This window comes from Paramormyrops kingsleyae, chromosome 4 (assembly GCF_048594095.1).
Source record: "Paramormyrops kingsleyae isolate MSU_618 chromosome 4, PKINGS_0.4, whole genome shotgun sequence".
In the NCBI taxonomy this organism is placed as follows: domain Eukaryota; kingdom Metazoa; phylum Chordata; class Actinopteri; order Osteoglossiformes; family Mormyridae; genus Paramormyrops; species Paramormyrops kingsleyae.
Genome location: NC_132800.1, coordinates 6688741 through 6714838, shown reverse-complemented (window position 1 = coordinate 6714838; position 26098 = coordinate 6688741). Strand labels below are relative to the sequence as shown.

Below are 26098 nucleotides of genomic sequence, written 5' to 3'. Positions count from 1 at the left end.
AAAAAAAAAAAAAAAGACGGCTTTCCAGGACAAGACAAGCCCCCTGGCTGCCCTCTGCTGGCCAGGCACCGCAATTACAGCCAGTGCAAAGTAGTGTAAAAAACAACAAACACCAACAATGACCTGAGATGCAAAGATGTAATAAAACATTTGGTTTATTGATACAATGTAATCTTAGTGGTATCTTCCTTCAGATTCCCCCACACCCTCTACCCTCAGACTCCTTGCACAAGATGGGGGCAGGTGGGGCAGTAATACCTCAGTGGTTCATATGTTGCACATTACATGAAAGTGAAGGAAAACATACACAGACATGAAAGCGATGCGCCCCCTTTCTGCAAGGAGGAAACATGCAGCTCTGGACTGGGATTACAAGCAGGTCCGGTGACGTCATCATACACAAAGCCTGAGGATTCCCCACCTTTACTGAGTGGGCAAGCAGACGAGGCCACAGCACATATACATCTAAAAACACCCCCACCCCCCCATGTCTAAGTGTGAAGGTCAGTGTCCTCTCTCTCTCAGAGCAGAAGGTCGGTGGCCGATGGCAACATGTCAGCCAGCTCAGACCGGATGCTGGTGGCCTGGGCGATGGGGTTGCCGCGGAGATCGAGGCGGGTCAGCTTGGGACACGTGGTCAGCGGCCGCAGGTCCGAAAGGCGAGAGAGACCTGCTGGAGTCAAGGAAGCTGCCCGTAACTCGGAAAAAGCATCAGAGTGACTGCATGAGATACGGCGAGTCTTACAAAGGAAAAGGTTACTAATATATTACTGCAGTGCACGCTGTCGCTCTCCAATGAGAGACACGCATCTCCAAAAATCCAGTATTTCAGGAATGTGAAAAAAGCAGATTTTCTTTTTTTGTAAACGACTTTACAAAATTAACTCAAAATAAAATAAGACACCCGGAGCACCTTAAATACAAACTTACCTTCGCACAGCCGTCAATGAACAGTATTACGTGTTAAATGGACTAATGTGGATTGTTGTCATAGAGACAAATACACCAGTGTCTAAACTAATCTCACTTTATAGTCACAATCAGCAATGATGTTAGTTAACTAGCTGTCTATCAATGTTAATTTGTTAAATTAGTTGTTCGTAGCAATATGAAGTAATCCATACAAGCAACCCTACTAGAGAGATGACGTAAAACATCTTTTCATTGGTCAATTAGATGTCAGACATGAAGATTTCGACTTCAAAAGCCCAATTTACACAGAACAAATCAGTCCACAGATAAGTTGGGCAAAGAGAACCGTGTGGGCAGACTGTAGCCAGTTCTGGGTGGGGGTTAGGGGGGCATCGAAGGATACGGTTATTCCTCAGCGACACCTCTTCCAATCTGGGTAGGTGGCGTAGTCCTTCCAGGTCTTCGATGATGTTGTTGTCGGCTTGCAGGACCTGAGAGAGACGGAGGGAGGCCGTGGAAATTGCAAGAGGGACTGAGTTCTCATCCAAACATCCGCGGAGACACATTAAGGAGGTCGGCTGCTACCTCGAGACACTGCAGCATAGCAAACTGAGGAGGCAGCCTCAGCAGCTGATTGGATGACAGGTTGATGTGGGTGACCAATAGCAGCTGGTCCAGGTGGCACAGGGTTGACAGGCTCTGACGCAGAGTAAGGTTTAGTTTACTGTACATAATGGGGGGCCAATGGGGGATAAAGCATACACACACCCCCCCTACACACAAACAAAGATGGCTGACCTTGTCACAGAGGCTGAAGACCCTGACCTCGGCGTATTCCATCTTGAGAATGGTGTTCTCTATCATGAACTTGCTGCAAAGGTCACTGTAATATGAGCTGCGCATTGAGTCGACTTCCTGGAGAAAGACGGGGCTGTAAATATCCCGTGACAAATGACAGTCTGTGTATGTGGGTGTGTGTGGGTCGGTGTGTGTGTGTGTGGGTGTGTACTTCCTGTGTTAATGCTACTGCAGCTTCTGTGTGTACATACAGAGCCTCACTGATCCAAATCAATATCTGCAGAAAAAAACCATAGAAGTGATGTGTGGCTGCGGTGAACTCTGGGCTAATTCTAGGTTCAGTGAGGGCTGGAGGGGGGGGGGGGGGCACTGTGGTTTCTGCACTTACATACAAGCACAGCACAGACCTTTGTCACAGAAAAAAAAAGGGAACAGAAAATTACCCACTGCACGCCAAGCCCAAACACTGATGCTGCTCGGCATGCAAATGCTCCGTTTTCAAGTCAACATCAGTGCTCTCGGTCCAAGAAGCTTCTATAAGCGCTACGTGATGGGTTTCTGCTCGGGGTGGTTGCCTTTCATGTGGGAGATGAAAAAGACACTTTTATCTGAAGCCGATGCAGAGAGAGAGAGAGAGCAGAACCAGACTACCCCTGGAACAACTGGAAGTTAAGGGCCATGCTCACCCTGTCGACCCTGAGATTGGAACTTGCAACCTTCCGATCACAGGGACAGCGTCCCAACATGCTGAACTACACACCACAGTCTGTGCCGCACCAGTCAGCCGCCCTACTCCGCTATTATAATACTCAGTCTTGCGCATTTTGTATTGCGATAAAGCTGCTGACTATATCAGCAGGGCAGTATGCACTGCACTCCCAAAGCGCAGGGAATCACACCCCCAGAATCAGGCCTGATTCTGCTGGAGCACAAACCATGCCGCCCTCTACCCGCCCCAGGGCCTTGTGTTGGCACCACCCTGACCGCAACGTGTTACTGCGCCCATGTCTTACCACAGAAACTAGGTGAAGGTTTCCGCTGGTGTGTGCCAGACAGACAACAGCAGGGGAAGGAGGGTGTGAAGTGATCAGATGCGTGCGGTGGAAAATACTGTGTGCAGCATGAAGGTGGGCAGGGCCTCTGTGTGTGTGTGTATGGGGGGGGGGGTGTTAATGGTGCAGGCAATACCTTGAGGATCTGGAAGTGAGCCAGGGTCTCTTTCTCATAAGCCAGGGGGTCCAAAGCTCTCATTAGGAGAATGATGGTCAAGAGGCACCCTGCAGTCAGGAGGGGGAGTAAACTGGGACATGATAGACGAATAACGGACAGACAGGCGGACACAGACAAGGCAGGGAGACAGAGACGAGCAGACAGACAGGCAGACAAGGCAGAGAGACAGAGACAAGCAGACAGACAAGGCAGGGAGACAGAGACAAGCAGACAGGCACGGAGAGACAGGCACACAGACAGGCACGCAGACAGACAGGCACGGAGAGACAGGCACGCAGACAGGGAGACAGGCACGCAGACAGGCAGGCAGAGAGACAGGCACGCAGAGACAGGCATGCAGATAGGCACGCAGAGAGACAGGCACGCACGCAGACAGGCATGCAGAGAGACAGGTAGGCACACAGACAGAAAAACAGACATGCAGACACACCGAAAGGCAGACAGACTCTTAACAGTGACTCACACTTGTTTTGTGGCTCCAGTTCCAGCAACTGAGTGCAGGACTGCAGCTCAGACTGCAACACTGATGACTTTTCCACAGACAGCTCGCTCCTGCAAGGGGGGCAGGCATAATGGCATTGATTAGCATTAGCGGTAAACAGCACCCCCCCCCCCCCCATCTCACCCCGTACCTGAAAAGCTCCAGGTCAGTGGCGGAGTCCCGGCACCAGCTTTCAGCGCGGCCTGTCGCCAGAGAGAGGCGCTGTAAGCAGCCTGCCAAAGGGGCTCTACAGAGCAGCGGATGCCTCAAAACACAGAGACGCACAGAGACGCACAGAGACGCACAGGGACGCACAGGGACGCACAGGGACGCACAGGGACGCACAGAGACGCTGAACGTTACCAGAGTACAGAGCGCAGTCTCTGTGGGTTCGCTTCTCGGTCCAGGTCACGGTCAAGTTGTGTTCATTACTGGTGTCACTGATGGTCCCTGGAGGTAACTCACAGATCTGAGGGCCTCGCCGTTAAAGAACGATAGTGAGGGATTCACCACATCCCGAGATAATAAAACGCTGCTAAAACGGGGGCCATGTTAGACTCCCCCCCCTCCCCTCATGCTGGCAGCAGACAAAAACATTTGGGCAGAAGATCACAGGCAACAAAAGGAAAGTTGGCAGCCAGTCAGGAATGTGTGGGCGGCGCACGAATACCGATGGTCTCGAAATTCGCCCTTATCAGATGGTCCCGTGCGGAGAAAACAGCCGCCACCTTTCAGACAACACCTGTGTTTCATCCAAGGGCTCAACTGCCTAAGTATCGCTGATTATCTAAGACCTTAAATCAAGAAGAACTTAAACGCATCTACTTAATCTGTAGGTATGCAAAGCAGCAGCTATATAAAATGAAACATGATCTTCGATGACCTTCACACTTGACCTCTGACCCCGGCTGAAAGGATACCCAGACGGGGCTATGGCGGACGCAGGAGTGCGCACTTCTCCAGTCGACCTGCAGGGGCTGGCCATCCACCACCAGCAAGAACCCCACACTCAGGGCCTGTGGGGGAGAGGGGGTGCATCAGTGACACCAAGAGATGCAAAGGGGCAGGTGAGGGCAACTGATATAGAGGAATGGAGGGAACAGGAAGTAGAAATGGGGGAGAAGCACAGGAGACAAGCTGCAGTATAGAAATAGAGAGACAGAAGGGAGAGACGAGTGAAAGGGGGAGGGGGCACTCACGTTGACGGGGCGGGAGAATGCGACGACAACTCTCTCTCCCTCGCGGCTGACGTACACGCAACTGATCATCTCCTCACGCTCCGCTGGGGAGAGGGGGAGGGTGCATTAATGGGGGAAATCGGGAGCTCAGAAACCGCCCCAGGAAGCAACAGTGTAAACCGGCCACTGGGGCGGCGCTCTCGTGCAACCGAGCCGGGCTCACCTCTGCCCAGAAGCCAGCGGTAATAGAACCAGGCGCTCTGGTCGTTGGGGTCGGTGAAGAAGGCGTTCTGCACGAGTTCGTACTCTGCCGGGCACAGACAGCCAGAGACGTGACATGGAGCAATCCCAGAATGCATCACCAAACCGCTGCCGTCTCTACCGTTTACATTTATTTATGTACCTTTGAGGAGGCGCTCCTCGCAGACGCGGTGGGAGTGCATCTGCGGGGAGGAGGTGGGGGAGGAGCACTCCCTCTGTGGGGAGGACGACTCCGCGGAGCCGGGGGCCAGCAGGGGCAGCAGCGTGCTTCGGTAATGCCAGCTCGAGTAGTTGGAGAAGTTGGAGCCGATGAGGCGGTCGGTGAATTGCAGTTCCTGCTCGATGGGCACGCCCGACATCTTCACCACTAGGCGGCGATAGTCCCAACAGTGAACTGGATGTGGGTTGGGTGGGAAGTGATTGGTGAAGAAATCACTCAATCAACGTGAAGTGGGGCAGTATAAAAAGACACAGTGGGGGCTTGTGAACAGCTGAGGCTGTGCTTTACATCAGGGGTCTGCTGGTCAGCCTACAAAGCATGCTGGGAGTTCGCACAGTGACCCCGCCTTCGCATCACTTCCATCGGGCATTTCAGTTTTTCCGGAATGTTCACGCTGTCACCGCATTCCACACCCAGTGGTAAGTAAGTTAAGCGGTGGTTTGAGAGAACGGCATGCACATTAGTACTCAATTACCAAAAGTACACAAAAAACAATTAGGCCAGACAGACACAGACAGACAGACACACCCTTTAGACCCGATATCTCCATATGAGCGTGTGGAGGTTTTAGTTACATCCCCCCCCCCAATCACACACATTGTCCCATTGCTCACAGTTCCTGTCATCATGGTACAGGTAGCGGTCACAGAGGCCCAGCTCCCTGGCCCAATCTGGTCGGGGCAGGCGGGACGAGACCCAACCCCGGTGGTGCCAACTGCCGTAGGACTTCGGGTTCATCTTCAAGCAGGTCTCCAGGAAGTTGAGTTCTTCTTCGTACAGACGCTGTACTTCATCTTCCGAGCTGGTGCAGGGCAAGTAAGAAAAGTGGCCAATTCATAATGACGTTTAAAATTTATAATAAAGAAAGAAAGAAACAAACAGAATTTATTGAACTGGCTGGTAACTTGACTTCACCCTGGCCCCGGGACATTTACAAGCTGACTTTCCCACGCCTGGAAATCTCCTGTGGTGAAAGTGAGGCACTGGTGCATCATGGGAAATGTAGTGCACACTCACTCACCGCACAGTCTCCAGGTACAACAGGATCTCTCTCCGGTAGTTCCATAATGTAGCAAAGTCTGGGTTCGAGGCTAGCAGTTGCTGAGATAACTGCAGGGCCTCTTCATCTAAAACGCCCTCCTTTCTCTGTCAAAGAGAGAGAAGCGAGCCAGAAGTAACTCAACTGAAGCACATTACCATGCATCTCCTAAAATACGTAAAGGCTGTGCGAAGCAGGGAATACAGAAATTCACACTACTGTATATAACTTTGGAGAGAGCTTATAAAATCAGTAAGTCCATTTTTTGTTAACAAATAACCTCTAAGAATGGAACTTAGTGCGACCAAGTTGGGCTTCATAATTCAGCCACAAGGTCACTTCGTTTGCAAAAATCATTAAAGGTAATTCGGGAATCCAAATATCGCAGGGACTGAGCAATAAAAGTCTCTGGCAGTGGTGGTAGGGATTTGCTGAGCCGCGCGTTATGGCTTATTTGGTGGGTGGGTGGGTTCACCTTGTTGAAACAGGCATCTCTGGTAGTCAAGTAGATCTTTAACTTTTTCTCTTTTTCCTTTCTCTTCTCCTCCTCCTGCTGGGCAGTGGATTTCAGCTTCACTCGCCCATGCTACGACCACGGGAACAAGCCCAGTTAGAGCCTTTAATAGCATCCAATAAATAACTGTCACTAACCTTCTAGAGCAAATAACTGGCACAGTAAATAAGGCGTGTGGGCTTTACACCAGTCAGAGGAATGCAAAAAAAACCCTTAAGTCAGAGCTAATGGGGAAAAAAACTTACCATCACTATCAGCTACAATGACTCCAAACCTAGGAATGCGATAAACAGCGGATACGTTAAAAAACAACACGCGATCTTTTACTGTGGGCAACGCCAAGCGCGCACACACCCAACACACGCGAACGCGCTTTTAGATCATCCCGCACACCTCAGCCAAAATACACAGACGTGAAAAATAATATGTGGCAATAAATAACACTTACAGATACTTGATCTTCTAAACAAAATATTGGAATATTTTTTTTTTGTAACTACTTCATTTAACATTTAATCGTTTCCATATTAAACGTCCTGGAAGGATGCAAGATGCGTACCTCAGTAGTAACAACACAAAGCGAAAGCGAAAACCAGCATATCGGCAGCTGGTACTTACCGAGCAGCTGTTCGTTATTAACAAAGATCTTCACCAGCTTTCCTATCCGTTTCTACAGAACGAATGCCTCGACTGGATGTCACTGTCAACGTCCCTTACTGATGACGTTGCCAAGGTTGCTTCCGACACTTGTGAATGGCGTCACGCTTCAGCGAACGTTGACAGTACCGGTATTAGCCGCAGATGGCACTGTAGCACGATGTGCGCTTGGTTGGCTGCTTACTATTGCAGTTCGTTTGTGCTAAATGCCGAAGTATATGTCTGGCGGTGTATTTAATCGCCTCTGTCTAACCATTTTAAAGGCTATTTTTTGTTCTATAATCACCATGACTTCAACTAGATTAATTTTTTCAATTCCTTGATATATATATAATTTACAAAGGCACACATATACAGTATACAGTTTCACTATTTGACATATTACTAAAACATGAATAATCCCAATTAAAACAATTGAAAGCTGCATATGTACTTCGCTATCCATTGATTTTATGCTGATAGTGTATGTATAATTGTAGGTAAGTAAACGAGACCTGGGTGACGTGGTTGGCAGCGCTATAGGCTTACACCTTTGGGGGCTGTGGGTTCGATTCCCACATGGGATCTGTATGTGGGGGGCTTGTATATCCTCCCCATGTTTGCGTGGCTCTCTTAAACTGGCATTTCGTTCTTTTATTCTCCATTTCTGAGCACAGTCTCTAAGCTCACTGCACAATTTATACCCGAAAAGCAGTACAGAGAATGGCTGGATGTAGGTTAAATAACACTTCACTGATTTCTGCAATGAAACCTGCAAAACTCCATCCGTCACTAACTACCAAGACATCTCAGGGTCATAAGGAAGGAGTCAGAAGAGTTTGGAATGAATGTTAGTAAATGTCTTTATAAAGACACAAACTCACACAGAAGTAAGAATTCTCAGTAAGAACAGAATAATTCAAAGGTTATGAAAAATAACCGCACTGAAAGCGTAATACAATTACAGATACAATTTTAACATAAACATCGATTAAAAAATTAATCTGAACATTTTAACAAAAAAAAATTATGTTTTTGAATGATATACGAAAACACCTTTGCAAAAGGTGACTATTTCTTCATAATGATCAAATGATCTAACACAGTCGAAACATGACCTTTATTGTCACATTCAATCCCGATCGATCCCGGGTTCCAGCGCGAACATAGGGAGGACTCCCGTCCTCGGTTCCATGGTGTAATGGTTAGCACTCTGGACTCTGAATCCAGCGATCTGAGTTCAAATCTCGGTGGAACCTGCATATTGGGGCAGCGTGTGGCTAAGCCGTCACAAGGTCGCCGGTTCAAACTCAGCCTCCACACGTCTGTGGGTCCTTGAGCAAGACCCTTAACCCCCAGCTCCCTGGGCGCCGCTACAGGTGGCTGCCTTTCGCGGACAGCTTACTCTACAAGGAGCAAGTTGAGGGAGGCGTAAAAACAACTTCTATTATTACATTCAAACTCAAGACATATATTCTTTCCATGGGAAATATGTTTCCTGAATACACATCATAATAATTCTTCAGAAAAATATTTAATATTGAGGTCAGTATTTAAAATCTCATGCACTTGCAGAAGAATGATAATATTTCTTGCAAAGAATTACTAACCAAGCTGACATTTTCAGCTCAACCTGATAGACGCAAAGGCCGCCAGGGGGCGCCGTTTAACACATTTCTCTCTTTACATTGAGAGCTGCAAGGTGGAAAGTCCATCTGACTTAGGACTGTCTGATTCTGCCCGTCGTAAGATGAAGCCTGCAGACTGTAGGTGGCTCAGCAGGTTCTTCTGCCCCTCTGTCTGTCGTTCATCCTGTGACAGAAGGTTCTTAACCTCCTGGATACAGCTGGAGTAACCCTCACTGACAGCCACCGTGAAGCTCGATCTTCTCACAGATCGCTGCTGAAGATGCCATATCAGGAAGCGAACCATCATCTCCAGGACGTCGGGCTTCTCCTGCCGGGAGTCGGGCTGCTGGCTGAAGCTGCTCCATGCTGCTGCTGATGGGATCTCTGCGCAGCTCTCCACAATGTGTTTCCTCAGCTTCAATGAAAAGAGCAGAGATGTTAACACCCGTCCTCTGTAACAGGGTAGAGGTGGAGCTGTTTGATTATCAGTCATTTTTATAAGATCATGCACTCAGGTTACCTTGTCCGCCACCGCGAGGTGCTCCTTAGAAGATGTCATTGCTGCTGGGACTGTAGGAGCCTTGACTGAGGTGCAGGGACCCCTGAGAGGAGTGAATCCGACCTCTTCGGAGCTCCTATTTATACCCTCAGATCTCCATGAGAATGTGTGGGGATCAGGCTTGCTGGAGTTTCCCACACTGAGCAGCCAATGGGTGAGTTCAGCATCTGTCACACGCCCATTGAGGTCCTGCCTGCTGGTGGGCAATGGGGGCATCTCGGGGGAGCAGATGGAGGGGGGGGGCTCTCAGTGCTTTGTGTGGAAGTGGGCAGGGGGTCACTCTGTAAAGAGAGCTGATCTGTCCTCTGATGGGGGTATTCTGATGCTAACCGGGCACGTGCTCCTTAACACATGGTTCTTGCACCTCTTTGATGCTAAAATTAAAGCACTGAATTCCGTTGTAATTGCTTGTGTTTTAAAGTACTATCTGTATATGTTAGTATACAGTTAAACATGAGACTTACACATTATATGCTTCATATATTTACTAATTCTACAGATGCTTTCATCCATAGTGATACACAATTGAGAAACCAGGCACAGCCAATTACGGGCCTAAGGGCCGTGCTCAGGGGCACAACAGTGACACCTCTCTGCCCGCCATAGGATTGGACCCAGCAACCTTCTGTTTATAGGTGTCCTAACCCAGTGACCCAAACACTGGCGAAACATATGGATTAAGCAAAGTGAAGCACAAATTTCAGGGGAATTTTGTGTGCTTCACTAGCTGTCACGCCAGTTCTGTTTACACGTTCTTTTTGAGGAATAGTAGTTTGCATGCACATTTTAATATTGAAATGTTCATATTTAAAATGATTTTTTCCCCATTGAATATCACGTAAGGCACCGGTGCTTCTTAAGATTAACTTATACAGAGTTTTCCACTCTTGTTTCTGCAGGGTGACTCAGTCTTCATTTAGGGTTATCATGAGCCATTAGCGCCATAGCAGCCCTACGCCACTGACCATCTGCTGGGGAGCCGTTTTTGCAGGCTGATCGGCTATCGGCCATCCTGGATGCCTGAATGTGAGATCCTGCTCTCTACAGCTTTCCCACACTCTGCCCATTGAATGAGCTCCCCGTGTTCCCACAACAATGGAAGTGTGCCTCATTCAACATGAACTCATCCACTGACATGTCAATAGATGTCTTTAAAATGCTAATGCTAACTTTGCAATTAACAAAAGGCATGTTCTTATATATAACAATTAATTCAGAAGCTAATTGATTCAAACACCATTAATTATATAATCCTTGTAGGAAAATGTAAGTAATTAGTTCCTATAATGACTATGCTTATGGTTTGATATAGTCAAAGTAAAATTCAAAGAAGCAAACATACTTAATGTTGCATGAATAATCTTTTGGTCTTGTAGGAGTTAAAAAATAAACTTTTCATGATGGATTTAGAATCAGTTGCTGATCAGGAGGTGGGGAGATTAAAAAGATTAATCCCAAATCATGTTACTCATGTTAGTCATCAAAGAGTCCAAAACCTTCATATCCTCTAAATAACACTGTCACGTTTAATTCAAACTGTTTAATGGTACAAGATCTTATTTTGATGTAATGATTAACAATCACAAATAAAGGTGTAAATTCCACACCTTCCACACCTTAAAATGGAAAATTCAATTTATGCTGCTTAGTCAAATAGAAAAAAGAGTAACCCAAATGTCTCATGAAGGTGAACAGGCTGCCAGTTGTCTCACATGTAAATAAGTCCGCTACGTAAAATTGATTTGCGTAAGTAAAGATAAAAGACAGCCGCAAGAAAACAGTCATTAGTTTGTCAGTGTAAAGGAGCTATTAGCTAAACAGAGGAAAAAGCGGCATTTTTGTTACCTTTAAGAGGTAAGGTCAGTTTAGCTATTTTTAAACATTTCGCGTTTTTACATATTTAGAATGAGTCGTGTGGATATGTAAGGTGTTACTTTTCTTTTCAGTATTTTATTAACAGCCCGTACAAAGTCACATTCGTACGGAGCCCCTAACAGGTCGGGGTGGGAAAATATTTTTCGAAATAGTTCTCTCGCAATACTTTTGCATATAGACATATACAGGCATATCCAGTTATGTGTGCTTTAAGCATTAAACTATGGGGGGCAATGCACAACATGTAATTTTAATATTATGTGTTTTATACGTATTTATTAATAATCGCACTGCCAGTGACTGTAAACGAGACAGCTGGGCTATTGAACGAGAAGTGCACACAAAAATTGAAATATTAATTAAAGTTCGCTCGTAAAGAAATCTGGAAAACCAATGAGTGTTGCTTGCTTTTGTTTAAATATATTACAGCCGGAAATCTGAATGTTCAGTTAACTTTACTGCGGTGTCATGGTATATAGGCTTAAATATAAAAACACACGATACTTAAGTTAAATGGTGTACATTGCCCCCCATAGTTTAATGCTAAAATCACACTTTACAGGACATGTCTGTAGTATGTGTGTATGTTTATTGATCTTTGCCGTCAAGCTGCAAATAACATGAGGGCAATTGTAGTGGTATCGCAAAAGTACTGCGAGGGAACGCAAAACAATTTCAAAAAAGTATTTTCCCACCCAGGGCTTTTAGGAGCTCCACAGACAGCAAACAAAATTACGACAAACGATCTAATGGGCTTAGGGTTACAGAGACACTTTAAAATTAATTGTAGTTCGAATATCAATTTTTCACGACATGTTCGAACGAGTGTTCTGAAAAAGTCACAGTCCAATGACTTACAGATATGACAGCTAATATCGCAGATCCCGCACATACATGATCGTCATGTATATGATATTAAATGTAGTATAAAGGTTTCTTGTTTGATTTCTGTAGGTCCAAAATGGACGGGACTGTCCTACTCATCCTGCTTCTGTATCTGGGGAAAGGTAGTTACGGAATTACTATTATTATTATTATTATTATTAGTAGTAGTAGTAGTAGTAGTATTAATAATAATAATTAAAGGTGGCATTTTGTCAGTGGGGCGAAAATTTGTATCTGTACCAATGCACAAAAAACTAAATATGAAATTCTGAAATATCTTTGGGTGTAACATTACGTTTCACATTAAAATGAATTATTATAAGAAAATATATTTCTATTGTTTTTGGAAAGTAAGTATGAAACCAATGCTCAGTTACTTTAAAATAATCAAATCACACTGAAATCAAAACAAGACTGAACTGAATTATTCCTCTTTTTTTCCAAAATTATAGATAGGCAATGAAATATGTCTAAGAATAAACAAACACTGAATTCTGGTTAATATAGGATGCTAAAAATCTTTAGAATAACTTGTTCTTTCATACTGAAAAACCACAGCAGTGACAACTACAAGCTCTCTCACTACAACAAAAAATTCTACAACACAGCCCGCAAATGGAACTTCATCCAGTAGCATTAGTACTACATTAATAATCTCATCTACCCAAACAAATGCGGCTGAGAACTCAAAACCTGAATTCATCAGTTCCACAAGTACTGAAAAGACCTTTCCAGGAAACACAACGACTGCGAAAACAGAGAGTGTGGGTGTGACTGCAGTCAATTTTACTGATAACTTGACTTCACAGCCTTTGACCAACACCGTCACGATTACAGGAAAGCCAACCACGCAAAAGGAAGCTGTTGGATCCTCATCAACCAGTCTCAATTCCAGTGTAATATCACAGTCAGAACTAATGTCAACTAGAAATATAAGTTCCACAGGGATTGCAGAAGCACAGCCTACAAGTTTGACTACTGATATGATGACGGGTTCCACGGAAAATGGACAGAGCACAGGTAACGGATGATGCTACTTCAAAAGAATATCCATCCATCCATCCATTTTCTCCCGCTTATCCGAGGTCGCGGGGGCAGCAGTCTCAGCAGGGAAACCCATACTTCCCTCTCCCCGGCCACGTCATCCAGCTCCTCTGGGGGAATCCCGAGGCGTTCCCAGGCCAGCCGAGAGACATAGTCTCTCCAGCGTGTCCTGGGTCTTCCCCGGGGCCTCCTCCCAGTGGGACACACCTGGAACACCTCACCAGGGAGGCGTCCAGGAGGCATCCTAATCAGATGCCCGAGCTACCTCATCTGGCTCCTCTCGATGCGGAGGAGCAGCGGCTCTACTCTGAGTCCCTCCCGAATGACTGAGCTCCTCACCCTATCTCTAAGGGAGAGCCCAGCCACCCTGCGGAGAAAACTCATTTCGGCCGCTTGCAATCGCGATCTCGTTCTTTCGGTCACTATCCACAGCTCGTGACCATAGGTGAGTGTAGGAACATAGATTGACTGGTAAATCGAGAGCTTTGCCTTTTGGCTCAGCTCCTTCTTCACCATGACAGACCGATGCAGCGCCCGCATCACTGTGGATGCCGCACTGATCCGCCTGTCGACCTCCCGCTCCATCGTCCCCCCACTCGTGAACAAGACCCCGAGGTACTTAAACTCCTCCACTTGGGGGAGGACCCCATCCCCGACCCGGAGAGAGCATTCCACCCTTTTCCGGCTGAGGACCATGGTCTCGGATTTGGAGGTGCTGATTCTCATCCCAGCCGCTTCACACTCGGCTGTGAACTGTCCCAGTGAGAGCCGAAGGTCACGGTCCGATGAGGCCAACAGGACCACATCATCTGCAAAAAGCAGAGACCTGATCCTGAGGTCACCAAACCTGACACCCTCAACGCCCAGGCTGTGCCTAGAAATTCTGTCCATAAAAACTATGAAAAGAATCGGTGACAAAGGGCAGCCCTGACAGAGTCCAACCCTCACCGGAAACAAGTCCAACTTATTGCCGCCCATGCGGACCAAGCTCTGGCACTGGTCATACAGGGACCGACCAGCCCTTAAAAGGAAGCCCGGCACCCCATACTCCCGGAGCACCCCCCACAGGACTCCCCGAGGGACACGGTCGAATGCCTTTTCCAAGTCCACAAAACACATGTAGACTGGTTGGGCAAACTCCCATGAACCCTCCAGAACCCTGCGGAGAGAATAGAGCTGGTCCACTGTTCCACGGCCGGGGTGAAAAACACACTGCTCCTCCTGAATCCGAGGTTCGACAATCCGGCAGACCCTCCTCTCCAGAACCCCCGAATAGACCTTACCAGGGAGGCTGAGGAGTGTGAACCCCCTATAGTTGGAGCACACCCTCTGGTCCCCCATCTTAAAGTGGGGGACCACCACCCTGGTCTGCCAGTCCAGAGGCACTGCCCCCGATGTCCATGCGATGCTGCAGATGCGTGTCAACCAGGACAGCCCCACAGCATCCAGAGCCTTAAGGAACTCCGGGCGGATCTCATCCACCCCCGGGGCCCAGCCACTGAGTAGCTTTTTAACCACCTCAGCGACCTCCGCCCCCGAAATAGGGGAATCCACACCCAAGTCCCCATACTCTGCTTCCACATTGGAAAATGTGTCGGTTGGATTGAGGAGGTCTTCGAAGTACTCCCCCCACCGACCCAAAACGTCCCGAGTTGAGGTCAGCAGCACCCCATCCCCACCATAAACAGTGTTGATGTTGCACCGCTTTCCCGCCCGGAGCCGCCCGATGGTGGACCAGAATCGCTTCGAAGCCTTCCGGAAGTCGTTTTCCATGGGCTCGCCAAACTCCTCCCACACCTGAGGTTTTGCCTCAGCGACCGCCGAAGCCGTACCCCGCTTGGCCTGCCGGTACCCGTCAGCTGCCTCTGGAGTCCCACAGGCTAAAAAGGCCTGATAGGACTCCTTCAGCTTGACGGCATCCCTCACCACTGGTGTCCACCAGCGGGTTCGGGGATTGCCGCCGCGACAGGCACCGACCACCTTACGGCCACAGCTCCGGTCAGCCGCCTCCACAATGGAGGCGCGGAACATGACCCATTCGGACTCAATGTCCCCCGCCTCCCGGGGGACATGGGAGAAGTTCTGCCGGAGGTAGGAGTTGAAGCTCCTCCTGACAGGGGATTCCACCACACTTTCCCAGCAGACCCTAGCTACTGTATACGCTTGGGCCTGCCAGGCCTGGCCGGCTTCCTCCCCCACCAGTGGAGTCAACTCACCACCAGGTAGTGATCAGTTGACAGCTCCGTCCCTCTCTTCACCCGAGTGTCCAAGACATGCGTCCGAAAGTCCGATGACACGACAACAAAGTCGATCATCGAACTGCGACCTAGGGTGTCCTGGTGCCAAGTGCACATATGGACACCCTTATGCCTGAACATGGTGTTCATTATGGACAATCCATGACATGCACAGAAGTCCAACAACAAAACACCGCTCGGGTTCAGATCGGGAGGGGCGTTCCTCCCAATCACGCCACTCCAGGTCTCACTGTCTTTGCCCACGTGGGCATTGAAGTCCCTCAGTAGAACAAGAGAGTCCCCAGGAGGAGTGCTCTCCAACACCCCTTCCAAGGACTCCAAAAAGGGTGGGTAATCTGGAATGCCGCCTGGTGCATAAGCACAAACAACAGTCAGGACCCGTCCCCCCACCCGAAGGCGAAGGGAGGCTACGCTATCGCAAAATATGCAAATTATATTCAAATAAGTCCCCAGTTTCATTTCGAAATCACAAAAACCGTTGAAATGTGTCTTAAAAAATCAAGCACTTTATAACTTGTTGCTGCCTGGATGAAAGTGTCACGTATTGTGAACAATCCATATATAACATGTTTGCACACAGTCAGCGGTGCAGTAGGCTCATGGACACCCTGTCAGAAACAGGGTGCCCAGAACCTTAGAGGGGGAATTGAATTCATACTGTAAGAGTATGAATCATTGGATTGGCTGGTGGGGGGGAACTCAAGGTAACATTTTGTCAGGGGCCCATAATATCCATCTACCCCCCTGCGCATAATATTTGATTTGAAATGCTGAAAAATCTGTCTGTTTACCATTACATATCACATTCAATTCCATTACCCAGACAAAAAAATAATCTGATTCTTATATTAAACTAGCCTTGAATTGATGTGGAGATATTCTCCACTCGGCTCGGAAATCACAACATTTATTATGGTATACATTACATGATTATAATAACCTCTTCTCTCATACTGAAAATCCACAGCAGTGACAACTACAAGCTCTCTCACCACTACAAAGAATTCTACAACACAGCCCGCAAATGGAACTTCATCCAGTAGCATTAGTACGACATTAATAATCTCATCTACCCAAGCAAATGCGGCTGAGAACTCAAAACCTGAATTCATCAGTTCCACAAGTACTGAAAAGACCTTTCCAGGAAACACAACGACTGAGAAAACAGAGAGTGCGGATGTGACTGCAGTCAATTTTACTGATAACTTCACTTCACAGCCTTTGACCAACACCGTCACGATTACAGGAAAGCCAGCCACGCAAAAGGAAGCTGTTGGATCCTCATCAGCCAGCCTTAATTCCAGTGTAATATCACAGTCAGAACTAATGTCAACTAGAAATATAAGTTCCACAGGGATTGCAGAAGCACAGCCTACAAGTTCGACTACTGATATGATGACGGGTTCCACGGAAAATGGACAAAGCACAGGTAACGGACGATTCTACTTCAAAAGAATACGCAAATTATATTCAAATAAGTCCCCAGTTTCATTTCAAAATCACAAAAAGCGTTGAAATGTGTCTTAAAAAATCAAGCACTTTATAACTTGTTGCTGCCTGGATGAAAGTGTAACGTATTGTGAACTATCCTTAAAAAACATGTTTGCACACAATCAGCGGTGCAGTAGGCTCATGGACACCCTGGCAGAAACAGGGTGCCCAGAACCTTAGAGGAGGAATTGAATTCATACTGTAAGAGTATGAATCTTTGGCTTGAGGAGGTGGGGGGGAACTCAAGATAAGATTTTTTCAAGGGCCATAATATCCATCTACCCCCCTGCGCATAATATTTGATTTGAATTGCTGAAAAATGTGTCTGTTTACCATTACATATCACATTCAAATCCATTTCCCAGACAAAAAAAATTTGATTCGTATTTTAAACTAGCCTTGAATTGAGGTGGAGTTATTCTCCACTCGGCTCGGAAATCACAACATTTATTATGGTATACATTACATGATTATAATAACCTCTTCTCTCATATTGAAAATCCACAGCAGTGACAACTACAAGCTCTCTCACCACTACGAAGAATTCTACAACACAGCCCGCAAATGGAACTTCATCCAGTAGCATTAGTACTACATTAATAATCTCATCTACCCAAGCAAATGCGGCTGAGAACTCAAAACCTGAATTCATCAGTTCCACAAGTACTGAAAAGACCTTTCCAGGAAACACAACGACTGAGAAAACAGAGAGTGCGGATGTGACTGCAGTCAATTTTACTGATAACTTGACTTCACAGCCTTTGACCAACACCGTCACGATTACAGGAAAGCCAACCACGCAAAAGGAAGCTGTTGGATCCTCATCAACCAGTCTTAATTCCAGTGTAATATCACAGTCAGAACTAATGTCAACTAGAAATATAAGTTCCACAGGGATTGCAGAAGCACAGCCTACAAGTTCGACTACTGATATGATGACGGGTTCCACGGAAAATGGACAAAGCACAGGTAACGGACAATTCTACTCCAAAAGAATACGCAAATTATATTCAAATAAGTCCCCAGTTTCATTTCAAAATCTCAAAAAGCGTTGAAATATGTCTTAAAAAATCAAGCACTTTATAACTTGGTGCAGCCTGGATGAAAGTGTAACGTATTGTGAACTATCCTTAAAAAACATGTTTGCACACATCAACGGTGCAGTAGGCTCATGGACACCCTGGCAGAAACAGGGTGCCCAGAGCCTTAGAGGGGGAATTGAATTCATACTGTAAGAGTATGAATCTTAGGCTTGGGTAGGTGGGGGGGGAACTCAAGGTAATATTTTGTCAGGGGCCAGTAATATCCATCTACCCCCCTGCGCATAATATTTGATTTGAAATGCTGAAAAATCTGTCTGTTTACCATTACATATCACATTCAATTGCATTACCCAGACAAAAAAATAATCTGATTCTTATATTAAACTAGCCTTGAATTGATGTGGAGTTATTCTCCACTCGGCTCGGAAATCACAACATTTATTATGGTATACATTACATGATTATAATAACCTCTTCTCTCATATTGAAAATCCACAGCAGTGACAACTACAAGCTCTCTCACCACTACAAAGAATTCTACAACACAGCCCGCAAATGGAACTTCATCCAGTAGCATTAGTACTACATTAATAATCTCATCTACCCAAGCAAATGCGGCTGAGAACTCAAAACCTGAATTCATCAGTTCCACAAGTACTGAAAAGACCTTTCCAGGAAACACAACGACTGAGAAAACAGAGAGTGCGGATGTGACTGCAGTCAATTTTACTGATAACTTGACTTCACAGCCTTTGACCAACACCGTCACGATTACAGGAAAGCCAACCACGCAAAAGGAAGCTGTTGGATCCTCATCAACCAGTCTTAATTCCAGTGTAATATCACAGTCAGAACTAATGTCAATTAGAAATATAAGTTCCACAGGGATTGCAGAAGCACAGCCTACAAGTTCTACTACTGATATGATGACGGGTTCCACGGAAAATGGACAAAGCACAGGTAACGGACAATTCTACTCCATAAGAATACGCAAATTATATTCAAATAAGTCCCCAGTTTCATTTCAAAATCTCAAAAAGCGTTGATATATGTCTTAAAAAATCAAGCACTTTATAACTTGTTGCTGCCTGGATGAAAGTGTCACGTATTGTGAACTATCCTTAAAAAACATGTTTGCACACAGTCAGCGGTGCAGTAGGCTCATGGACACCCTGTCAGAAACAGGGTGCCCAGAACCTTAGAGGGGGAATTGAATTCATGCTTAAGAGTATGAATCTTTGGCTTGAGTAGGTGGGGGAGGGGAACTCAAGGTAACATTTTGTCAGGGGCTCAATATATCCATCTACCACTCTGCGCATAATATTTGATTTGAAATGCTGAAAAATCTGTCTGTTTACCATTACATATCACATTCAATTCCATTACCCAGACAAAAAAATAATCTGATTCTTATATTAAACTAGCCTTGAATTGATGTGGAGTTACTCTCCATTCGGCTCGGAAATCACAACATTTATTATGGTAAACAATACATGATTATAATAACCTCTTCTCTCGTACTGAAAATCCACAGCAGTGACAACTACAAGCTCTCTCACCACTACAAAGAACTCTACAACACAGCCCGCAAATGGAACTTCATCCAGTAGCATTAGTACTATATTAATAATCTCATCTACCCAAGCAAATGCGGCTGAGAACTCAAAACCTGAATTCATCAGTTCCACAAGTACTGAAAAGACCTTTCCAGGAAACACATCGACTGAGAAAACAGAGAGTGCGGATGTGACTGCAGTCAATTTTACTGATAACTTGACTTCACAGCCTTTGACCAACACCGTCACGATTACAAGAAAGCCAACCATGCAAAAGGAAGCTGTTGGATCCTCATCAACCAGTCTTAATTCCAGTGTAATATCACAATCAGAACTTATGTCAACTAGAAATATAAGTTCCACAGGGATTGCAGAAGCACAGCCTACAAGTTCGACTACTGATATGATGACGGGTTCCACGGGAAATGGACAAAGCACAGGTAACGGACAATTCTACTCCAAAAGAATACGCAAATTATATTCAAATAAGTCCCCAGTTTCATTTCAAAATCTCAAAAAGCGTTGAAATATGTCTTAAAAAATCAAGCACTTTATAACTTGTTGCTGCCTGGATGAAAGTGTCACGTATTGTGAACTATCCTTAAAAAACATGTTTGCACACAGTCAGCGGTGCAGTAGGCTCATGGACACCCAGTCAGAAACAGGGTGCCCAGAACCTTAGAGGGGGAATTGAATTCATACTGTAAAAGTATGAATCTTTGGCTTAGGTAGGTGGGGGAGGGGAACTCAAGGTAACATTTTGTCAGGGGCTCATAATATCCATCTACCACTCTGCGCATAATATTTGATTTGAAATGCTGAAAAATCTGTCTGTTTACCATTACATATCACATTCAATTCCATTACCCAGGCAAAAAAATAATCTAATTCTTATATTAAACTAGCCTTGAAATGATGTGGAGTTATTCTCCACTCGGCTCGGAAATCACAACATTTATTATGGTATACATTACATGATTATAATAACCTCTTCTCTCATACTGAAAATCCACAGCAGTGACAACTACAAGCTCTCTCACCACTACAAAGAATTCTACAACACAGCCCGCAAATGGAACTTCATCCAGTAGCATTAGTACGACATTAATAATCTCATCTACCCAAGCAAATGCGGCTGAGAACTCAAAACCTGAATTCATCAGTTCCACAAGTACTGAAAAGACCTTTCCAGGAAACACAACGACTGAGAAAACAGAGAGTGCGGATGTGACTGCAGTCAATTTTACTGATAACTTCACTTCACAGCCTTTGACCAACACCGTCACGATTACAGGAAAGCCAGCCACGCAAAAGGAAGCTGTTGGATCCTCATCAGCCAGTCTTAATTCCAGTGTAATATCACAGTCAGAACTAATGTCAACTAGAAATATAAGTTCCACAGGGATTGCAGAAGCACAGCCTACACGTTCGACTACTGATATGATGACGGGTTCCACGGAAAATGGACAAAGCACAGGTAACGGACAATTCTACTCCAAAAGAATACGCAAATTATATTCAAATAAGTCCCCAGTTTCATTTCAAAATCTCAAAAAGCGTTGAAATATGTCTTAAAAAATCAAGCACTTTATAACTTGTTGCTGCCTGGATGAAAGTGTCACGTATTGTGAACTATGCTTAAAAAACATGTTTGCACACAGTCAGCGGTGCAGTAGGCTCATGGACACCCAGTCAGAAACAGGGTGCCCAGAACCTTAGAGGGGGAATTGAATTCATACTGTAAAAGTATGAATCTTTGGCTTGGGTAGGTGGGGGAGGGGAACTCAAGGTAACATTTTGTCAGGGGCTCATAATATCCATCTACCACTCTGCGCATAATATTTGATTTGAAATGCTGAAAAATCTGTCTGTTTACCATTACATATCACATTCAATTCCATTACCCAGGCAAAAAAATAATCTGATTCTTATATTAAACTAGCCTTGAATTGATGTGGAGTTATTCTCCACTCGGCTCGGAAATCACAACATTTATTATGGTATACATTACATGATTATAATAACCTCTTCTCTCATACTGAAAATCCACAGCAGTGACAACTACAAGCTCTCTCACCACTACAAAGAATTCTACAACACAGCCCGCAAATGGAACTTCATCCAGTAGCATTAGTACGACATTAATAATCTCATCTACCCAAGCAAATGCGGCTGAGAACTCAAAACCTGAATTCATCAGTTCCACAAGTACTGAAAAGACCTTTCCAGGAAACACAACGACTGAGAAAACAGAGAGTGCGGATGTGACTGCAGTCAATTTTACTGATAACTTCACTTCACAGCCTTTGACCAACACCGTCACGATTACAGGAAAGCCAGCCACGCAAAAGGAAGCTGTTGGATCCTCATCAGCCAGTCTTAATTCCAGTGTAATATCACAGTCAGAACTAATGTCAACTAGAAATATAAGTTCCACAGGGATTGCAGAAGCACAGCCTACAAATTCGACTACTGATATGATGACGGGTTCCACGGAAAATGGACAAAGCACAGGTAACGGACAATTCTACTCCAAAAGAATACGCAAATTATATTCAAATAAGTCCCCAGTTTCATTTCAAAATCTCAAAAAGCGTTGAAATATGTCTTAAAAAATCAAGCACTTTATAACTTGTTGCTGCCTGGATGAAAGTGTCACGTATTGTGAACTATCCTTAAAAACATGTTTGCACACAGTGAGCGCTGCAGTAGGCTCATGGACACCCAGTCAGAAACAAGGTGCCCAGAACCTTAGAGGGGGAATTGAATTCATACTGTAAAAGTATGAATCTTTGGCTTGGGTAGGTGGGGGAGGGGAACTCAAGGTAACATTTTGTCAGGGGCTCATAATATCCATCTACCACTCTGCGCATAATATTTGATTTGAAATGCTGAAAAATCTGTCTGTTTACCATTACATATCACATTCAATTCCATTACCCAGGCAAAAAAATAATCTAATTCTTATATTAAACTAGCCTTGAAATGATGTGGAGTTATTCTCCACTCGGCTCGGAAATCACAACATTTATTATGGTATACATTACATGATTATAATAACCTCTTCTCTCATACTGAAAATCCACAGCAGTGACAACTACAAGCTCTCTCACCACTACAAAGAATTCTACAACACAGCCCGCAAATGGAACTTCATCCAGTAGCATTAGTACGACATTAATAATCTCATCTACCCAAGCAAATGCGGCTGAGAACTCAAAACCTGAATTCATCAGTTCCACAAGTACTGAAAAGACCTTTCCAGGAAACACCACGACTGAGAAAACAGAGAGTGCGGATGTGACTGCAGTCAATTTTACTGATAACTTGACTTCACAGCCTTTGACCAACACCGTCACGATTACAGGAAAGCCAGCCACGCAAAAGGAAGCTGTTGGATCCTCATCAGCCAGTCTTAATTCCAGTGTAATATCACAGTCAGAACTAATGTCAACTAGAAATATAAGTTCCACAGGGATTGCAGAAGCACAGCCTACACGTTCGACTACTGATATGATGACGGGTTCCACGGAAAATGGACAAAGCACAGGTAACGGACAATTCTACTCCAAAAGAATACGCAAATTATATTCAAATAAGTCCCCAGTTTCATTTCAAAATCTCAAAAAGCGTTGAAATATGTCTTAAAAAATCAAGCACTTTATAACTTGTTGCTGCCTGGATGAAAGTGTCACGTATTGTGAACTATGCTTAAAAAACATGTTTGCACACAGTCAGCGGTGCAGTAGGCTCATGGACACCCAGTCAGAAACAGGGTGCCCAGAACCTTAGAGGGGGAATTGAATTCATACTGTAAAAGTATGAATCTTTGGCTTGGGTAGGTGGGGGAGGGGAACTCAAGGTAACATTTTGTCAGGGGCTCATAATATCCATCTACCACTCTGCGCATAATATTTGATTTGAAATGCTGAAAAATCTGTCTGTTTACCATTACATATCACATTCAATTCCATTACCCAGGCAAAAAAATAATCTGATTCTTATATTAAACTAGCCTTGAATTGATGTGGAGTTATTCTCCACTCGGCTCGGAAATCACAACATTTATTATGGTATACATTACATGATTATAATAACCTCTTCTCTTATATTGAAAATCCACAGCAGTGACAACTACAAGCTCTCTCACCACTACGAAGAATTCTACAACACAGCTCGCAAATGGAACTTCATCCAGTAGCATTAGTACTACATTAATAATCTCATCTACCCAAGCAAATGCGGCTGAGAACTCAAAACCTGAATTCATCAGTTCCACAAGTACTGAAAAGACCTTTCCAGGAAACACAACGACTGAGAAAACAGAGAGTGCGGATGTGACTGCAGTCAATTTTACTGATAACTTGACTTCACAGCCTTTGACCAACACCGTCACGATTACAGGAAAGCCAACCACGCAAAAGGAAGCTGTTGGATCCTCATCAACCAGTCTTAATTCCAGTGTAATATCACAGTCAGAACTAATGTCAACTAGAAATATAAGTTCCACAGGGATTGCAGAAGCACAGCCTACAAGTTCGACTACTGATATGATGACGGGTTCCACGGGAAATGGACAAAGCACAGGTAACGGACAATTCTACTCCAAAAGAATACGCAAATTATATTCAAATAAGTCCCCAGTTTCATTTCAAAATCTCAAAAAGCGTTGAAATATGTCTTAAAAAATCAAGCACTTTATAACTTGTTGCTGCCTGGATGAAAGTGTCACGTATTGTGAACTATCCTTAAAAAACATGTTTGCACACAGTCAGCGGTGCAGTAGGCTCATGGACACCCAGTCAGAAACAGGGTGCCCAGAACCTTAGAGGGGGAATTGAATTCATACTGTAAGAGTATGAATCTTTGACTTGGGTAGGTGGGGGAGGGGAACTCAAGGTAACATTTTGTCAGGGGCTCAAAATATCCATCTACCACTCTGCGCATAATATTTGATTTGAAATGCTGAATAATCTGTCTGTTTACCATTACATATCACATTCAATTCCATTACCCAGACAAAAAAATAATCTGATTCTTATATTAAACTAGCCTTGAATTGATGTGGAGTTACTCTCCATTCGGCTCGGAAATCACAACATTTATTATGGTAAACAATACATGATTATAATAACCTCTTCTCTCGTACTGAAAATCCACAGCAGTGACAACTACAAGCTCTCTCACCACTACAAAGAACTCTACAACACAGCCCGCAAATGGAACTTCATCCAGTAGCATTAGTACTATATTAATAATCTCATCTACCCAAGCAAATGCGGCTGAGAACTCAAAACCTGAATTCATCAGTTCCACAAGTACTGAAAAGACCTTTCCAGGAAACACATCGACTGAGAAAACAGAGAGTGCGGATGTGACTGCAGTCAATTTTACTGATAACTTGACTTCACAGCCTTTGACCAACACCGTCACGATTACAAGAAAGCCAACCACGCAAAAGGAAGCTGTTGGATCCTCATCAACCAGTCTTAATTCCAGTGTAATATTACAATCAGAACTTATGTCAACTAGAAATATAAGTTCCACAGGGATTGCAGAAGCACAGCCTACAAGTTCGACTACTGATATGATGACGGGTTCCACAGAAAATGGACAAAGCACAGGTAACGGACAATTCTACTCCAAAAGAATACGCAAATTATATTCAAATAAGTCCCCAGTTTCATTTCAAAATCTCAAAAAGCGTTGAAATATGTCTTAAAAAATCAAGCACTTTATAACTTGTTGCTGCCTGGATGAAAGTGTCACGTATTGTGAACTATCCTTAAAAAACATGTTTGCACACAGTCAGCGGTGCAGTAGGCTCATGGACACCCAGTCAGAAATAGGGTGCCCAGAACCTTAGAGGGGGAATTGAATTCATACTGTAAGAGAATGAATCTTTAGCTTGGGTAGGTGGGGGGGGAACTCAAGGTAATATTTTGTCAGGGGCCAGTAATATCCATCTACCCCCCTGCGCATAATATTTGATTTGAAATGCTGAAAAATCTGTCTGTTTACCATTACATATCACATTCAATTGCATTACCCAGACAAAAAAATAATCTGATTCTTATACTAAACTAGCCTTGAATTGATGTGGAGTTATTCTCCACTCGGCTCGGAAATCACAACATTTATTATGGTATACATTACATGATTATAATAACCTCTTCTCTCATACTGAAAATCCACAGCAGTGACAACTACAAGCTCTCTCACCACTACAAAGAATTCTACAACACAGCCCGCAAATGGAACTTCATCCAGTAGCATTAGTACTACATTAATAATCTCATCTACCCAAGCAAATGCGGCTGAGAACTCAAAACCTGAATTCATCAGTTCCACAAGTACTGAAAAGACCTTTCCAGGAAACACAACGACTGAGAAAACAGAGAGTGCGGATGTGACTGCAGTCAATTTTACTGATAACTTCACTTTACAGCCTTTGACCAACACCGTCACGATTACAGGAAAGCCAACCACG

At 44.8% G+C, this 26098-nt stretch overlaps 2 protein-coding genes and 1 non-coding gene across 4 annotated transcripts; 1 reads left to right on the top strand and 2 right to left on the bottom strand.

Moving 5' to 3' along the window:
• Positions 1 to 137: 137 nt before the first annotated feature.
• On the bottom strand, positions 138 to 7367 carry rabggta (Rab geranylgeranyltransferase subunit alpha). The gene is made up of 17 exons (XM_023837707.2): positions 7252 to 7367; positions 6879 to 6907; positions 6595 to 6705; positions 6102 to 6226; positions 5695 to 5882; positions 5003 to 5254; positions 4823 to 4906; positions 4621 to 4703; positions 4342 to 4437; positions 3785 to 3890; positions 3573 to 3624; positions 3404 to 3492; positions 2899 to 2987; positions 1711 to 1827; positions 1498 to 1611; positions 1316 to 1403; positions 138 to 670 (listed from the first exon to the last, which is right to left on the bottom strand). The coding sequence occupies exons 2-17, from the start codon at positions 6879 to 6881 to the stop codon at positions 522 to 524; spliced, it is 1746 nt and encodes a 581-aa protein (XP_023693475.1). The 5' UTR covers positions 6882 to 6907; positions 7252 to 7367; the 3' UTR covers positions 138 to 521.
• A 747-nt stretch (positions 7368 to 8114) lies between these two features.
• LOC111857162 (uncharacterized) lies at positions 8115 to 12524 on the bottom strand. Of its 2 annotated transcripts, XR_011989851.1 has the most exons (3): positions 9418 to 12524; positions 8880 to 9312; positions 8115 to 8675 (listed from the first exon to the last, which is right to left on the bottom strand). XR_011989851.1 is itself a non-coding variant. In XM_023837708.2 (2 exons), the coding sequence occupies exons 1-2, from the start codon at positions 9670 to 9672 to the stop codon at positions 8953 to 8955; spliced, it is 615 nt and encodes a 204-aa protein (XP_023693476.2). In that variant the 5' UTR covers positions 9673 to 12523; the 3' UTR covers positions 8115 to 8952. The 2 variants fall into 2 exon arrangements, 1 of the variants encoding a protein (XP_023693476.2); XM_023837708.2 differs by having other exon boundaries at positions 8115 to 9312; positions 9418 to 12523.
• Positions 8457 to 8528, top strand: trnaq-cug (transfer RNA glutamine (anticodon CUG)). The gene has a single exon. It is a non-coding gene; the product is annotated as a tRNA-Gln (tRNA).
• Positions 12525 to 26098: the final 13574 nt, after the last annotated feature.